Raw genomic sequence first — 18,908 nt, forward strand, 5'->3', positions numbered from 1 at the left:
CTATCAAATATCTTTTCCTTCCTTCTTTCCTTCCTCCCTCCCTTTTCTTTACTTTCTTTTTTTCTCCCTGAAACAAGGTCTTTCGGTGTTTGCCTAGACTGACCTCAAACCCTTAGGATCAAGTCGTGTTCCAGCTTTAGCCTTCTGAGTCCTGGGAGCAGACACAGTGGCTCGCTGGCTCTCTTAGTGTGGGTAGACATCATACACTCACTTCTAGAGAAGCTCATACTAAGAGTTTTGTTTCTTTTCATGGTTGTTTCTTTCTCCTCTTCCCCCCCACTCTCTCTCTTTTTGTTATGGTACAGTAGGATTAGAACAAGTAAGATTTATTGATGTCTAATGAGTTTGCCTATACAGAAGGAAAAGAATTAAGGCTTTTTTTCAAACAGTACTTCATTTTGTATTAACACACACACACACACAGATACACACACACACACACACACAGGCACACACACAGACACACACACTCAGGCTCACTGCTAAGATAGGGTGCACAGTCTTGTAGTTTTAAGTCATTATTTTTATCATCCCCACTGTCACTTGTAGCCAGAGTTGTTCTAAAAGCACTTTGCACATCATCCTCCAATTCTTCTCCAATCTGATGTAGATACCAGCCCACTAGAAGCCACACCTTCCAGCTTCAAGATGGGCCAGATCCAATATACTGAAGCGTTTCTTTTAACTAGTACAGAGTCTAACGCACATTGCATTGTCCAACGCTCTGGCCTTGATGTACCTGAGGTGATGGGGCAGAGGAAGCATCCAGGCTGAACATATCAGGTCAGTTCTGGTCTTGGGTTCCTTTGAAGTCTTTTTACCCTCATAATCAAAAGGCAAAATGTCAAATGAGAAAGCACAGTTCTTGAAAAGCCAGCCATCATCTTCCAAGCATATAAAGTACACTTGGGCGTTGCCTGTCCGGTATTAAGCTACCTGAAGGAGAAGTGAGGGATGGAGTTCTTCAGTTTTCAACAGTGCTGTGGCCTTGTTTACCACATAATTTCCCATCTATAACCACAGGTTTTAAGTGACCAGCAAATAACAGTTGTAATTAGTAAAATAAAATTATCCTGAATATAATCACATGTAGACACAAGTGTATTGCTACTTTTACTTCTTGATTTATATATATATATATATATATATATATATATATATATATATATATATATATATATATCAGATCAACAATGAGGTATTATTATGTTGATGGTCTCTCTGTGTCTGAATGCTGGGCAATCATTAACATGGATGACCTTGCCATAGGAAACATGGAAAATGGGTAACTGGAAACTAGACCTGTTCTAGTATGTTCTCTGTTGCTGTGATACACACACTGATCAAGGGCAGCCTGAGAGGTAAGGGCTTATTCCATCCTACACTCAAGTCCATCCTAGAGGGAAGCCAAGGCAAGAGCTAAGGACGAGGACTGAAGCGGACCCGCTGCTAACTGCCTCAAGCTCAGCCAGCTTTCTCAGACCACATGCCCAAGCGTGACACCGCCCACGGTGGGCTGGCCTTCCTACATCATCAACCCAAACAATTCTTCACAGACATGGCTGCATACTAATATGACAGAAGCGCCTCTGTATTCGAGGTTCCCCCCTCCTAGATGTGTCAAGTTCACAAGCAAGATTAGCTGGCGCAGAATTAGGAACAACAGAGAGACATAAACACAGCGGAGATTTATTTGATGGAAACATCAGTGAGGCGAGGTAACTGAAAAGCTATCTAGAACCAAGAAGAAAAACGGCAACTTTTAAAAACTAGATTTGTATGAATTTGGACATGTCTCAATTCCTTGGAAAAAAGAATAATAGTAAAACCTACTGTGCTGTATAGTTTTAAGTCGACTTAACACAACTAGAGTCATTTGGGAGGAGGGAACTTCAATTAAGAAAATACTTTATAAGATCTGACTGTAAGTAGCTGGGCGTGGTGGTGTATGCCTTTAATCCCAGCACTTGGGTGGGGGTGATGGGAGAGGCAGGCGGATCACTGTGAGTTTGAGGCCAGCCTGGTCCATAGAGCAAATCCAGGACAGCCAAGGCTACACAGAGAAATCCTGTCCCGAAAAAACAACAAAACAAAACAAAGATCTGACTGTAAAAAAAAAAAAAAGTAAAAAAAAAAAAAGATCTGACTGTATGTAAGGCATTTTCATAATGACTGGTGTGGGACGGACTGGCTCATTGCGGGTGGGACCACTTCTGGGCCAGTGGTCCTGGGTTCTCTAAGAAAGCAGACTGAGAAAAGCCATATGAGCTGGCTAATAAGCAGAGCCCCTCGGTGGCTCCAAGTTTCTGCTATATGAGCTCCTGCTCTGACTTCCTCCAATGATAAACAGCGAAGGGTCTGTCAAATAAACCCTGTCAGCCAGATGGTGGTGGTGCATGTCTTTAATGCCACCAGAGACAGGCGGGTCTCAGTGAGTTCCAGGCCAGCTTGGTTTACAGAGTGAGTTCTAGGACAGTCAGAGCTATTACACAAAGAAACACTGTCTTGAAAAAAAAAAACACAACAAAACAAAACAAAAAAAAATCCAAACAATCAAACAAAACAAAAAACAAAACAGCAACAACAACAACAACAAAAAAACCCTGTCCTCCCCAACTTGCTTTTGGTCACAGTGTTTCATTGCAGCAATGGAAAGCCTAGTTAGGACACTTACATTCCTTGATTAGTATATGTGGAATATTCTAAAAACTGCAATTCTTTAAAAAATTATACTTGTTCTGTTCCTGAGGCGGGGAGGGACATGAGATCACTAATTCCTGTGTGCTGGTTGTTGTGATTAGGCAGTTGACTGACATTGTTGATCCACTAGAACAGTCCCTTAACTATGCAACGACTTTTCACTCAGGCTGCCTCCGCTAGAGGAAGAGCACTTTTGATGGCTACGGAGCATCTTGGAAGCACCTCTGCCCCCGTAGCTCAGCAAGCACTGCTTATGACTTTCATAACTGAAATAATGTAAAATGGAGAAGAAAAAAAAAAAGACTCCTGCTCCTTAAGTGGGTCATTTTGACTTTGCATGCAATTTAAGTATCTTGTAGCTGCTAGACATGGGATTTAAAATAAGGAAGAAATTCGTCTTTCAGCCTCACTTCCTTTCCCACCTCGTAAGCTGTTATGGTCAACCTCGACAAGCAAAGTTGTTTCAATTCAGTTTCTTTTTTAACTTTTTAAGAAGTGTGTGTGTGCGCGCGTGCGTAGCCCCTGGGCCTGGAGTCCTGGACAGTTGTGAGCTCAGGTCCTTCCCAGGCGCAGAGCTAGCTCTCCGCTCATGAGCAATGGTCCCAGCCCTCCATCAAGTTTCAGTTCCTAAGTGATGAAGCTGCCTAGAAGTCGAAACCCTATGACTAGCAGTCTGCGACTAGCAGTCTGGTTATGTCAAGCTTGTCTGCCAAGGAACCATGTCCCCAGTCACACAGGACAGGGCCACACCCACACCATCATTTCAACATCCAGGAGAGTAAAACATGAGAGGACAAACACCCCAAGTGCAGCTTAAGGGCTCCAGCAGATGCTTGCCTGACTTGATTACATTTCCCACCTTGCTCTGTCACTAACAAAGGACAACTGGATCTCGTCCTTAGAAAGATATAACTCTGAACGCGTGTGTGAAAGTAACTCCTATCTGGGTGTTGTCTTGCTTTTTTGATACAGCATGACACACTGTAGGGTGGCCTAGAATTTACCATTTATCTTAGGCTGCCCTCAAACTCCTGGCAGTCCTCACATCCTGCACCACTTCCTAGTCCTTCCAAATCCACCCTTTGCCCTTAGAACCTCCCCACCCCCCAACTAAAAAAAAAATCTGGCCATGGAAGCTGCAGTGTGCCATATAGCATACCCCTTTCCCCGAGTTTTACTTGCAAATATTGACTGAAATGAGTCGTTGGTCTGGTTCAAGGCCTCTGGCTTCTGCTAAACTATCAATAGTGGACCCTCACAGGACTCCTCTCAGGTATCCTGTTGTTGCCCTGTGTCTTGGAGACCCCGCAGCTTTGGTTCTGCAGGGCCAACCCCTTCACATGCTCTCGCAGCTCGTAGACTGGGTAGATGTTAGGGTGGCTCAGCTCAAAGTCCTGGATCTGAGCCTGGGTAGTAGCTGGGTTGGTCAGCCTGCCAGCTCCTACAATGCAATGGCAAAAACACTAAGAGCCATGGAACTTAGAACTAAAAAAGGAATAAGCACAGCCAAAGCAGCTCTATAAAGAAAACAGTTTAATGGGATACAGCTCACAAGAACACAAGGCAGCAAAGTGATGCCATCTACACAGACCTCTCTGACACCCTGTCTGGCTCTCAGTTTCCACTGAGAAACTGGGTATTATTCTCTGGTGGGCTTGCCCTTTACATGTGACCTCTTTTTTTCTTTTGTAGCTTTCAATATATTTTCCTTGTTCTGTACCTTTAGTGTCTCTGGTCTTGTTTAGTTGGAGTTCTGTGTGCTTCATGTCTATGTATGGGTATGCCTTTCCTTAGTTTGGGGACATTTTCTTCTCCAACTCTGTGATCTGCTCAATACCACTGACCTAGAACCCTTCATCTGTATTTGTAATTTGAAGGTTTGGTCTTCTGATGGCCTCTCACATCCCTTGCATATTTTTTTCTGTGCTTAAAAATTTCTCTTCATATTCTTTGCTTATTTGATCTAGGTCTTGCGGTGGTTTGAATGAGAATTCCCCCCGAACCCCGTGGCCTCCTCATATGCTTGAATACTTAGCCCCCAGCTGGTGTAACTCTTGCCAAGAGTTAGGAGGTGTGGCCTTATTGAAAGTGTGTCATATGGGCAGCTTTGGACACTATTTAATCCAGCTTTCAAATACTGAACTGTATTAATCAGTTCATTCAGCCATGTATTTCTATTTTCTCTGTCCTCCCCCCTTCCTCTTTGTCTGTTTGTTTTGTTTTTTCCCAGGCAGGGTTTCTCTGTGTAACAGAACCCTGCCTGTCCTGGACTCTTTGTAGACCAGGCTGGCCTCGAACTCAGAGATCTGCCTGCCTCTGCCTTGCAAGTACTGGGATTAAAGATGTGTGCCACTGCGGCCGGCCCCACTGCCACCACCACCACCCAGTTCCCCTTTGATTTTTTTGAGACAGCGTTTCTCTGTGTAACCTTGGCTGTCCTGGACTTATAGACCAGGCTGGCCTCAAACTCAGGTATCCACCTGTCTCTGCCTCTGGAGTGCTGGGATTACAGGCCACACCCAGCTTATATTTGTATTTTCTTAAACCTCGCTCAGGTGTTTTGTTTTCCTCTTGGAGGTTCAGTAAAGTGTTCATTTCTGTCTTCTTTCAATTTATCAAAAATCTCAGCAGAGTTTGTGATTGTTCCTTTGAAGTCTGTGTCCTGACATTCATCTAGGTAATAGAGAACATTTCTGTAGGTTTATAAGTTTTGATTGGAGACCCGCTGTCTTGGCCATTCATGTTTTATGATTTGGCCTGGGCACATGGACTGCTTTCTTTTTTTGTTTGTTTTTAATTTTGTTTTGTTTTGTTTTTTGAGACAGGGTCTCTCTGTGTAGCCTTGGCTGTCCTAGATTCACTTTGTAGACCAGACTGGCCTCGAACTCACATTGATCCACCTGCCTCTGCCTCCTGAGTGCTGGGATTAAAGGCGTGCACCACCACCTCCCGGCTGGACTGCTTTCTTTGTGTGTCTGATGTGATAACCTGGCCTTCCTTATACTGGGCCGATTAAAGGGATGTGTGACCTGACCTGGGCCAGGTAAAGATGGTGGATGAGCTATTTAATTGGACCAGGCTGACAATATGGCTCCCAAACCATGGTCTGGAGTAAGCCTGAGGGTATAGAGATGAGTGTGCAGGGGGGAGGATGCAACAGCAAAGGAGCGCTTGGCAGTCAAGGATGGCTCTCAAACAAAGCAGGGTTAAGGCCACTCATTTAAGGAGTTTAAGGAACTAATCCTGGGAATGTGAAGATGGCTGTAGTAGGGAGGGAGGGAGTGGAGAGAAGAAGACACCTACCCACCAAAGGCTGCTCACAAAAAGGAAGTTCCGAGGTCTGGAACTAGGCTTGTGAGTTTGCAGATGGTGCTGGGTTAAGGAAAACAAGGCAAAGGGAAGAAGTGACTTACTTACCTGGGGAGTGAAACCCCAACCGGAGAACCGTCTCCATCAGACCGGTATGCGGAAATGTCTGTAGGGCATTTCTTTTCTTTTCCTTTGAGGCAGGGTTTCTCTGTGGAACCCTGGCTGTCCTGGACTCACTTTGTAGACCAGGCTGGCCTTGAACTCAGAGATCCGCCTGCCTCTGCATCCTGAGTGCTAGGATTAAAGGCGTGCGCCACCAATACCCAGCATCAAGTCCGTGGTCAGTGTCATGCCCAGGCAGCCAGCGGGACATAAGCTAAAGCAGCATTCCTGTAATTTCTGCTTCACGCTCCCGCCTCAAGTCACTCGATGGCAGCCTATGACCTGTAGGCCAAAAGGAACCCTTCCTTTCCTAAGTTGCTTTTGTTCATGGTGTTTATCACAGTGACAGAAAAACAAACAGACAAACAAAAACTATAACAAAGACCCAACGGATTGTCCTAGTATTAGTTGTAAGGTCTCCTTTTCATCAATCAACCTCATCAAAAGGAAAAAAAATTTTTACAAACACTAAACAGCTTTTATGTCTATTCTGATAATTTTAAAAAGTGTGACCAATGGCGGGTTATTAGAAAGTACCAGTTCAAATCAAACCTCTGACACTCAATTTTGAAGACATTATCTATTGCCTTTCAGATTCTTGTTGAACACAAGGCAATGCAGCACACAGAGGCTGCAGTATCCTAAAGTGTGGTTCATGGTGGTAGGTCAGTGCTTATTCCAGTATTTCTGTCCAGTCAATGTTCCTGTGTGTCCAGCATTCTCTTCCTCCGAACTATACAGAAGCACAATTCCCTCACAGCTCCTTCACCCGCATCCCCACCAACTACACTTCCTTCAGTAAACTACGTCTGTCCGGACAAGGCTCAGTGAAGCAAGCACCCGCTCAACTCTCCGTCTCAGTCTCACTAGAATTGCTTCCTGTATACGTAATGTTCCATAGGTGTGTGTGAATGAATAAACAGCTTACAGGCTTAAAATTTCTCTAATAGTTAATCATTTTATTAAAATTAACTCTTAAAAACAGTGTCAAATAATGCCAGACCAGTCTACTTAAATAGGCCAAACTAAAATAAAACTCTAACAAACATTTTCTTCTACATGTGTATTTCACAGTATGAGTACCACAATGCCTTCAGAGGGAGGCGCTTTTATACCTTTATGCTTCACTATTCACCACATGGGCATTAAACACTCTCATTACACAATGAGACAGTTTGCTGGTAGACACTTAAACACACACAGACACTGGTTTCAATATTGCAACATATTTTTGGTCATAATGAAGGAAAGACATCAAAATATGATACTGGCTAATATTTTTACAAGCAAATAATATTTAACTCTGCATAGTTTATACAATAGGCTGTGGCAATAAATAATATCACCAATCTCATCAACTGGCCACAAAAAGCCTAACATTCATTTAATTGATATGAAATGTTCTATTGGTGAAGTTTCAACATAGCCATAAATGTGCCTCATTAACCTTAAATACATGAAAATAAAAAGTACTCAACTAGACTAAGAAGGTATGTTTTGCTTAGCTACAAATACGCCATGTCTAACATATTACATTCCTGACATAAAGGCAAATATTTTAATAGAAAAACTAGCAGTTCAAAAAATGTCAATGTGCAAATCGTGAGGAAAACATTGCATTTAAATTTGCACTCATTTGCAAGTTACAGTACTAGCTCAGTATAAACACTAACAGGAAGAACACTCAGCAGGAGGAATGGGAAGGAGTGGGCACCGCCCCACGGTTAGGAAGTGTCCGGGGGTCTCCAGCATCTGCCCCTCACTATCCCTCAGTCCACCAAGGGACAGCAGGCATGCTCCATCCATGACGAGAGCAGGAAGGAAACCCGAGTCAGCAGTGTTTTCTTCCTCAGTTTGGTAGAGAGGCCCTGCTCGTTATTTTAACTGACTGCTAGCTAACCTCAAGGCTTCTGAATCGGGTTCATTACATGATGTAAAGAATAGCTTCCCTGCATACAATACAAGGTAGTTTTTTTGTTTTGTTTTAATATGTCAGTATATTGACAAGGTTCATGCACTCTACCAACCTGGGTAGGCAACACTCAACCCAGCCTGCATCAGATTCAGGTCCCACAGAGATCTCTGTGCTGTTTTCCAGGAGTTAACAGTGTCTTGGGAAGCAGAACTCTGCCTAATTCCTGCATTGCATCTTTTAACTGAAAGGTATATAAAAATAACCCCCCAGTCTTTGAAACTACAGAATCCTATTAGGGATGTTAAATGCACTGGGCAGAACCCTGGTTTTCAGTGTGCCGTCTGCACCACAGGAGAAGAGGCGACTGTCCTGGCTGATATCAATCTGCATGACTCCAGCGCCGATGTTCCGGAATATGGACTGCTTAGCATGCTCATTCTTAAATGAATGAATCAGACCGTGACCTGTCAATCTCCACACCTAGTTTAAAAAATAAATATGGTCAGTCATTAAAGTGAGAGACCCAAAGTGAAAGTATGGCCCTCGCTTCTGTTCCTTGGCCCAGCTAATTACATCAAAGTCCGACTTCCTGCTGACTGCTGCTGTTCTAACACTCTACCTTACAGGAAGTGGCATCATCACTCACATAATTCATATCCTCTCTTTAGACTGCTGCTGCTTCTTCCAAATTTCTTTTTTCACGTTCTGTTATAGTTTTAGATTCTGCACACACACATACACATATTTCCAAATATCCCTCTACTAATTAAACTAAATTTTAATTCAATAAAATGTGTTTCCATGTATAGCTGGGTTCTAATACAAAATAAAAGAAATATGGTACTACCTCACCCACCTGAAAACGGCCCTTCAGCTAAGAGTACTGAGGACAGAGGTAGGAAAAAGGAAGACGATTCCGAGGTACCAGACTAATTTTGCCAAATGTATCACATGTTAATTAACCTCACATACTTCGGACTAGCGGCATATCTTGTTAGTAAATGCTTGCCTTAGCATCAAGAGGGTTCAAGCTCAAATCTTCATCGTCACAAAACAAAACAAAACCTCAAACACTTTACTCAAAACAAAGTCCCTTTTTATTAATATTCTGTGATGATAGGGTCATCATCACAAAACCCAGGGCCCAGGACCCTGTACATGTTAAGTGTGACTATGACTGAGGTGCACCCCAGCCCCTCCAGGTTAACAGGAACAGTAACCAGAGATCCAGTGAAGGGTGGGGTGGGGGTGGGGTGGCATGTCAAGGACCTCCAGACCTCACAAGGCTCCACTGTAATAACCCTGCGTGCAATGGCTGTGTTTTCTCTTTCCTGGCAGTCCTGACAGCAGGAAGGGCTAACCCGAGGCCATTTTCATCTCTGTGCTGACTTACTTTTATGTTGCCTTCTGCTGAGCCCGTAGTGAAGTATTCCTCACAGGGATCCAGAGATAAAGCCTTAATAGCCGAGTCATGTGCCTGGAAGGTGTGCATTAGCTGTCTCTGTCTGATGTCAAAGATGCAGATGTATCCTTTTCTGCCACCAGAGATCAGGAGCTGTTGTTTGGGGGCATACTGAAGTACTGTGGCACCATGGTCATGGCACGTGAAGCCTGAAAGAAAAAGACCACCGGGAGACTTTCCCCAAACACCTTCTAGCATGTGCGCCAATCTTTAAATTCACATCTAAAACCACAGGCCTCAATAGTTCACTTTTTTCATTCCAAGTGTTAGGATTTCTTTAGAAAGCATCTCCTAACAGGCTGTGTGTTAAGGATTTGTCCCAAGCTACTTAACCTAATCACTAAGGGCAACCTGAGGGTTCTGGCTTCCACTTTCAATTTTACACTGAAAGATTCGTGATTTGATGGCACTGCTGGGAGACTGCGGAAGGTGGACCGGGCCGTGGAGCGGAGCACAGGAAGCACCCCTCTGGACCGCACCATGCCGCGGCCGTCCCTGCAGCTCTGCTTCCTGACACCTTGAGGGGAGGTGGTCTGCTCATGCTCTACCTCATCCCAGCCCAGAGAGCATGAAGTCTCTAAAGGCCTTAACCACAACAAACACTCCTCCTTTTAGCTGCTTCTGTCAGGCGCTCTGTTACAGCAGCAAAAGGACAAACAGAGAGACTAAAGAACATCCAGCTTTTATGTCACAGAATTTCTGAAACCCTGTCAAGTGCTAAATCATGCTAAAAAATAATTTCTACCCATTATATCACCATGAAACATGAACAGAAAAAGGGTGTTTAAACCCAAGTCCTAAGTTATGTGTCTCATACAAAATATGGAGCGCATCATATATAAAAATAGCACACCGACCCTCACTAATACGTACTGCACACAAGTTAATTTCAAGGGTTTTTAAGAGCTTGTATGAGCAGAAGCGCAGAGGAGCCCAGGCTTCTCCGTGGTGCATTCATGCACTCTTCACTACCCCAGCAGCACTTCCCACCTGATGCTGCCCTCAGCCTAGGATCCCCTGGCTAAGCAAGAAAGCCCAGCCTCCTGCACCCAGCTGTTTTCAGTCACACCGGTTCTGGCCAAGGCACCACTAGGTGGTAGCAGAGCTCTTAGGAGAACAGGCCCTCATCTTGGAAGTCACAAGGAGGGCAGCTTCCTTCACCCCACGCTTCCTCCATAAAGTACTTCTCGGCCATAGACTCAAAGGACAGCCACCCAGGGCTGGACAAGACCAACCCCCTTTCCCGTACACAGTCCTCCACACCAACCTCTGAGCAAACACCAGGTTCACAAAGTAAAGCAAACCTGGAGAGCATGCTGCATCCTGTGTCAGAATCACACTGTAACTCACCGTGGATGAGGCTGTTTCCAGGTGATATTAATGTGTCCCAGAGGCATACATTCCTTGTAAAGAAACAATGAAGCACACCACAAACAATTATTCTAAATCATCAATACTGACAAAGTTTGTCAAGAAAGTATTTTTACTTACTTGAGATTTCCAACTAGTGTGGGGGTGGTCTAACTCTTCTTAGAGTTTATCCTCTTAAAACCCAGTGTCGGGGGCTTCATAAGGTCCCGCCCCTGCACCCCAAGCCCAGCTCTCCTCTACCGCCCTTCTGGAGAAGCTGGGAAACACTTCCTCAGGAGAAGGGTACCTCCAGATCCCTGGGAAGTACTCACTGCAGGGAACGTGTCCTACACACAGCATGCAGCCACGCAAACAGTGCGAGGGGGGCACAGAGAATGGCACCACGGCATGCCAAGCTTGTTACAATAGCCCTTTAAGAGACTGAACACTTCAGCATAAAAATGATACATGCTTCTACAGACTACACTGAAGAAAATGTTTTTTTTTCTCTCTGGTAAGGAAAGCCATGGTTAAGAATTATAAAACAATTTAAAAATTTCATTGGATTAAAAAAAACCCTACTAAATAAAAAAAACATCTTTACTTTCTTGGAATGAGCATGATGCTTAAATTTTCTTATTCTTTTATTTATTTCCATCCACCTACCTATTATCATTGGACTGTCCAGATGTTGCAACTAGACTTGAGGAAGTGATAAACGCAAAGTCACTTGTGGCCTTACTGTGGCACTGCCAACTCTATAGAAAACAAAATAAAACCAATGTTATCTAAAAATTCAGTAGCAACTGAAATGATACAAATAGTGTTTCTCAAATAATGTACAAGACTCTTGAGTAAGAATATGTATTATAAAATTTTATTTTCCACTTTTGTTGTTTCTGATACTGGATCTTGATCTGTATCTCAGGCTGCTTCAAACTCATGATCCTCAATTTCCCAAATGCAGTATCACCACACCTAACAACAGCACGTTTTTTGTTTTGGTTTTTCAAGACAGAGTTTTTCTGTGTAATAGCCCTGGCTGTCCTGGAACTCTCTTTGTAGACCAGGCTGGCCTCGAACTCACAGAGATCTGCCTGCTTCTGCCTCCCAAGTGCTGGGATTAAAGGCGTGCACCACCGCCGCCTGGCCAACTCTAAGCTCTTAATTAAAATAGTTTACCCTATGAGCATATACAGGGTGAGGAGGCCCCCCTCAGTCACAGTCATAGGGGAGGGGAGTAAGAGGAAAATGGGAGGGAGGGAGGGAGGGAGGGAAGGAGGGATGGGAGGATAAAAGGGATGGGATAACAATTGAGATGTAATATGAATAAATTAATAAAATATATTTTAAAATAGTTTACCATAAAGATTAAAGTCAGAGTAAAGATTAAAGTCTAGAGTAAAAAGTGATAGCAAGATACACAGACACACACACAAATTTACTTTGATTATATCCAATAATTTAAAAATTAGAAACAGTTGATAGATCCATTGAATTAAAGGTTATATATATATATATATATATATATATATATATTATATATATATATAATTTTTTTTAAATGGGGCTTTATATTTTTTAATCAGGCTTTTTGGTCTTTCAAGACAAGGTTTCTCTGTGTCGCCCTGGCTTTGTAGACCAGGCTGTCCTGGAACTCAGAGAGATGTGCTTGCCTCTGCCTCCTTGAGTGCTGGGATTACAGGCACGCTCCACGGTGCCCGGCTCAACACTGTACACCTTTAATCTTAATACTTAGGAGACAAGAGTCAGAAAGATCTCTGTGAGTTTGAGGTAGGCTGGTCAATAGAGCAAGGTCCAGAGAAACTCTTTCTTGAAAAAAACAAAAATAAAAACCCCAAACCCCCAAATTATTACTTGGATTCTAAGAAAAGAACAGGACACTGCCGTACATGAACTAGCAGACATAATGTGGGCATCTAAAGTATCAGCTACTTGGAAGGCTGAGGCAGGAAGCTCATCTGAAACCAAGAGTGGAAGGTCGGCAGCAAGACCCTACCTCAAACTAAATATATGAACTTACTAAAGACATTCGAATAACTTGATAAACTTTAAGTAATAGTATAAATCACAATGAACAACAATAACCCAAAGAGAAAAACTCTAACTTGCTCATATAACCTTGGGTTGAGGGAGAAAAGATGAACACTGTAGTCTAAACACAAACATTCACCTTTGTGCTCGCCGTGCTCACCCGAGCTTTGCCAACCACAAAGGCACTTTTGAATGTGGTCCTATATAGAATCCACAAGCCTAAAGCTGCCCTCAAAGGCTCCTAAGGATGGCCCAGCAGTGTGGGAAATTAAGTATTCGTTTGTTAGTTCAGGTGATGTAAACAGAAATTTCAAATTAAGGACCCAAAAGGAAAAAGAACAACAGGGTATTTAAAATACATAGGACGTTACTCTGCATGAGCTGACCAGACTGAAGGCAGACACCCATTCAAGAGTATTCATATTCACATGTCCTCAAAGACACCATGGCAGCCTGCAGTGCACTAATCCAAAAGGACTATCCACATCTCTTACATGTACCGGAGGAGTTGGGAGAGGGGAAACCATGATAAAAATATATTGTATGAAAAAGAATTTTAATAAAAAAATGTTTGAGCTGGAGAGATGGCTCAGTGGTTAAGAGCGCTGTCTGCTCTTTCAGAGGTTCTGAGTTCAATTCCCAGCAACTACAAGATAGTTCACAACCAACTATATTCTCCAATGTCCTCTTCCGGTATGCAGGTGTACGTGTAGATAATGCACTCAAATACATAAAATAAATCAATCTTTTTTTTTTTTAAGTTTTAAAAAATCTATATACTCTAGAAAGGAGAATTTTAAAACATTTGGGTAAATCTATCTGGACCCAGAAGGTTCAAAGCTTTTTGAGCTTCCATTTATTTACAGAATGCCAAATGTCCCACCCAGGACGAGTGAGATAGCTCAGAGGCTAAAAACATGCATTGCTTTTCTCAGCATCCACACCTCTAACTTCAGTTCCAAGAGATCTGATGCCCTCTTCTGGCCTCTGGATGTGCACATGTGCACATTCAGGCAAACCATATATAAGAAGAAAGTGAATATAACTAACAAAAATGTAAATAAAATAAAAAGATAAAAAAAATGTAAGGCCAACGCAGGACACTATCTCCATCCATCTCTCCTGAAGTCACACGTCTGCCACATGAAGACACAATGGTCCCATCATACAGTTACATGAGATGGTTAAGTGTATGGAGTAACTTTTATGGGTAGATTACAATCTGGTAAGAAGAAAAAATTCTGAAGGAAATTAGTGCTCAGAATCTGTTTGAATTTTAATCATGTACTTAATAAAATTCTAGTTGTTATAAATAAAAACATTATTTTTAAAAAAGGAATTGTTTCCAAAATGGACAAAAGTACCATTAAAAAGGTATCCTGAGTTGGACTACACACAGGGAAGGATCCATGGGAATCCTTTAAGTAAAAAGCAAAAGTTGTTGTTTGTTTGGTAATTTCTGTCTGTCTGAGGCTAGAGATGGATGCCTCACGCAGGGAGAACTGCCATTTTCCCACAGAAGCACTGCTAAGATCCACTGGTAAAAGCAGAGCCTTCATCAACACTATGTTCTCTGCATGCACTCTGGGAATGTGAGTGACTTACCATGTAAGGCTTAGGGTTCGATGCAGTTTGGTTAACTTGCCAGATACTCAGAAAACCCTCGCCGTCTGCAACACCACACTGTAAGAACGGCACGAACATCAGATTCACAGGCCCCTGCCAGAGGGAAAATCACCTACAGACAGAAGGCCCGCTCCACAAACCCACAGCTGCCTCCACTGAGCTGCCCACAAAGTCCAAGTACCTGCCTTCACGTCACCTTCTGAGTGTGCTTCCACACCCACTGCCTTCCCTGTCACCTTCTGAGTGTGCCTCCACGCCCACTGCCTTCCCTGTCACCTTCTGAGTGTGCCTCCACGCCCACTGCCTTCCCTGTCATCTTCTGAGTGTGCTTCCACACCCACTGCCTTCACGTCACCTTCTGAGTGTGCCTCCACACCCACTGCCTTCACGTCACCTTCTGAGTGTGCTTCCACACCCACTGCCTTCACGTCACCTTCTGAGTGTGCTTCCACACCCACTGCCTTCACGTCACCTTCTGAGTGTGCTTCCACACCCACTGCCTTCACGTCACCTTCTGAGTGTGCTTCCACACCCACTGCCTTCACGTCACCTTCTGAGTGTGCTTCCACACCCACTGCCTTCTCTGTCACCTTCTGAGTGTGCTTCCACACCCACTGCCTTCACGTCACCTTCTGAGTGTGCCTCCACACCCACTGCCTTCTCTGTCACCTTCTGAGTGTGCTTCCACACCCACTGCCTTCCCTGTCACCTTCTGAGTGTGCCTCCACACCCACTGCCTTCCCTGTCACCTTCTGAGTGTGCTTCCACACCCACTGCCTTCACGTCACCTTCTGAGTGTGCTTCCACACCCACTGCCTTCCCTGTCACCTTCTGAGTGTGCCTCCACACCCACTGCCTTCCCTGTCACCTTCTGAGTGTGCTTCCACACCCACTGCCTTCATGTCACCTTCTGAGTGTGCCTCCACACCCACTGCCTTCCCTGTCACCTTCTGAGTGTGCCTCCACACCCACTGCCTTCCCTGTCACCTTCTGAGTGTGCCTCCACACCCACTGCCTTCCCTGTCACCTTCTGAGTGTGCCTCCACACCCACTGCCTTCACGTCACCTTCTGAGTGTGCCTCCACACCCACTGCCTTCCCTGTCACCTTCTGAGTGTGCCTCCACACCCACTGCCTTCCCTGTCACCTTCTGAGTGTGCCTCCACACCCACTGCCTTCCCTGTCACCTTCTGAGTGTGCCTCCACACCCACTGCCTTCCCTGTCACCTTCTGAGTGTGCTTCCACACCCACTGCCTTCACGTCACCTTCTGAGTGTGCCTCCACACCCACTGCCTTCCCTGTCACCTTCTGAGTGTGCCTCCACACCCACTGCCTTCCCTGTCACCTTCTGAGTGTGCCTCCACACCCACTGCCTTCACGTCACCTTCTGAGTGTGCCTCCACACCCACTGCCTTCCCTGTCACCTTCTGAGTGTGCCTCCACACCCACTGCCTTCCCTGTCACCTTCTGAGTGTGCCTCCACACCCACTGCCTTCCCTGTCACCTTCTGAGTGTGCCTCCACACCCACTGCCTTCCCTGTCACCTTCTGAGTGTGCCTCCACACCCACTGCCTTCCCTGTCACCTTCTGAGTGTGCCTCCACACCCACTGCCTTCCCTGTCACCTTCTGAGTGTGCTTCCACACCCACTGCCTTCACGTCACCTTCTGAGTGTGCCTCCACACCCACTGCCTTCCCTGTCACCTTCTGAGTGTGCCTCCACACCCACTGCCTTCCCTGTCACCTTCTGAGTGTGCCTCCACACCCACTGCCTTCCCTGTCACCTTCTGAGTGTGCCTCCACACCCACTGCCTTCCTTGTCACCTTTTGAGTGTGCTTCCACACCCCCTACCTTCCCCTAAGCCTTCACAACAGAAGGAAAGAGAAACTGGGTGTCAGTGAGACTCCAGCAAGCCTGCAGGCAGCACCAGCACTTCGAGATGAAGTAGTTTGCAGAGTTGTGTTTATACTGTAAGAAAGGAGGCCACACAGAGTCCAACAAATAGCCTGCCCAGCTTAAACCCAGGGTCACTAATTTTTCTGATACAGTTTTAGGAAGTATTTCATCCTCAGGATCCACGGTTATTTTTAGATGCATTCAGCACCAACTCCCAGGAACGAACCTTGTTGCCTTGCGAGTTAAAATACAATCTAGTGACTCTCGCATTGCCAGCTTGACGGAAACAGACAAGTTGCTGAGGCCGCGTCCACTCAAACATCCGCACACTGCCATCCTGGGCACCTGTAAGATCTACACAGAGAAGGTGGGAAGTAAGAAACTGAAGTTTCAATAACTCCCATTCTTCAAAAAGACACTTAAGACCCTTAGATGACAAATAAAATGCTTACAGTATTGATGGACAGGGTGTGATGTCATTCTCTTAACATTATGTAGGTTCCTTTTCATGAGCTTTAAAAGGAGGGAAAAGGAATTTACTTTGTGCATTCAGAAGGGGTGAGGAAGGAGAAGCATCAGAGCATCGCTCATGCATTGATCCTCAGGAGCTTTAACGAGGTAAGCTCTGCTGAGCACTCGGGAATGCTGAACACACAATTTTGCAAACAGAAGCAATCACTTACTGGTACAACCCTGACCTGCGAAGATGTCACAAACATCCTCATCTAGTGACAAAAGGGACTCTTTCCCACTTGGCCCATTCCTGAGAACAGTCAGGTTGCTTTTTTTTTTTTTTTTGAGACAGGGTCTCTCTGTGTAGCCTTGGCTGTCCTGGACTTGATTTGTAGACCAGGCTGGCCTCAAACTCACAGTGATCGCCCACCTCTGCCTCTGCTGGGATTAAAGGCGTGCGCCACCACACCCAGCTCTTTTAGCAATTTTCATGCCTCAGCCTCCTGCACCAGGTACCCTGCAAGTATTCCAGTTCTTCAGGGCAGAATAGCAAAGAATAGGACTCATCAACTCTAGTGACCAAGAGGAATTAGCAGTCAGTAGTCTGAGGCAATCCTCAAACACTAAATAGACGTAAGTCTTCTTTGACTTTGCTTTACCATGCTGTGTCTCAGTTTGGTCATCTATGAAATAACACTGGAAGACAGAGACATCCATTCCCACCTGTGGCAGACAGGTGGAAAGCAAGCAGAGGGGACTCAAGGCAGAAGTCATTCTCGCCTTCGGGATAATTTCTATGTCAGTAACATCAATGCGTGTTGTAAGGAGCCCGTACCCAGAAACCACACACGCCTAGAACAAGACATACCACAGTAGCTCCCGTGCTGGTCTGCCCACTGCCTAGCCATGGCAGAGATGGAGGCGGGTGCACCTGGGTGGTGGAATGGGAGGCTGCACCAGGCTGGTACAGGGTCGTGGTGGAACCACGGTAATCAATATCATCTGAACTGTGGACAACAGTTGCATGTTACTTTCAAAGTTCTATTCTCTCTTAACACAAATCCAACTACAGAGATTTTACACAGCCATAAAAGAGACTTTTTAATTTTTCTTTTTCTGAGGATTTCTGAGGTTTACTTTTTTAAAAATGTATTATTTGGCAGCTAAAATATTATTTAAAAAATAGAATAAATATCCATTGACTAAAAACTTAAGACACAAATCTAAATCTAGCCAATTTTAGTATTTTTCCATTAAATAAAATATAGACTTAGCTTAATGTATTATCTGTGTGAGCAGCTTGAATACTACAAAATTAGAACAAATGTTTGCTTTAAAGTATTTTTAAAAGATTTATTTATTATTTATACAGTATTCTGCCCACACATGTGCCTGCTGATCACAAGAAGATACCAGATCTCATTACAGGTGGTTGTGAGCCACCATGTGGTTGCTGGGAATTGAACTTGGGACCTTTGGAAGAATAGATGGTACTCTTAACCTCTGAGCCATCTCTCCAGCTGCTTTAAAGTATTTTAATCCTCTTTGAGGATATATAAGCAGCCAATCATTGATGGGAAAGGATGAGGCCTTTTCTTCAGTGGCACAGCAACAGCAAGGTGCCAATGCTCCTATAAACAACTGTAATCAAATTCATTGGATCTCACACACACACACACACACACACACACACACACACACACACACACACAAAAGACATGAAGGAGACGGGGAACTAGCTGAGAAAAGGAAAGGGTATCAGGAGTAATCAAAACATATTATGTATATGTATTAGAATATCATCATGAAACCCTTTATGTATAATTAATGCATGATAATAAAAATGTTTTAAAACATACTCTGTACAGATTCCATTTTGATTAAATATAAATATTAAGTGATCTTACATACAAGTAGCCTATATATCAAATTATTTTATTTTACACTTTATTTATTTGGTTTTTATTTTTGTGTATTGTG

At 44.1% G+C, this 18,908-nt stretch overlaps 1 protein-coding gene across 5 annotated transcripts in view; it reads right to left on the bottom strand.

Moving 5' to 3' along the window:
- Positions 1-7,109: 7,109 nt before the first annotated feature.
- DMXL2 (Dmx like 2) overlaps positions 7,110-18,908 on the bottom strand; it is a 132,179-nt gene continuing 120,380 nt past the window's right edge. For all 5 annotated transcript variants that reach the window (XM_084784308.1, XM_084784307.1, XM_084784305.1 and 2 more), the window contains 8 exons: positions 17,797-17,935; positions 16,928-16,988; positions 16,702-16,829; positions 14,559-14,636; positions 11,565-11,656; positions 10,899-10,951; positions 9,480-9,697; positions 7,110-8,566 (listed from right to left, as the gene is read on the bottom strand). In XM_084784308.1, the coding sequence (XP_084640434.1) occupies positions 8,366-8,566; positions 9,480-9,697; positions 10,899-10,951; positions 11,565-11,656; positions 14,559-14,636; positions 16,702-16,829; positions 16,928-16,988; positions 17,797-17,935 (970 nt within the window). In that variant the 3' untranslated portion in view covers positions 7,110-8,365. The remainder of the gene's footprint in view (positions 8,567-9,479; positions 9,698-10,898; positions 10,952-11,564; positions 11,657-14,558; positions 14,637-16,701; positions 16,830-16,927; positions 16,989-17,796; positions 17,936-18,908) is intronic.

The sequence above is a fragment of the Acomys minous genome, assembly GCF_964271855.1.
Source record: "Acomys minous genome assembly, chromosome: 5".
Taxonomy (NCBI): domain Eukaryota; kingdom Metazoa; phylum Chordata; class Mammalia; order Rodentia; family Muridae; genus Acomys; species Acomys minous.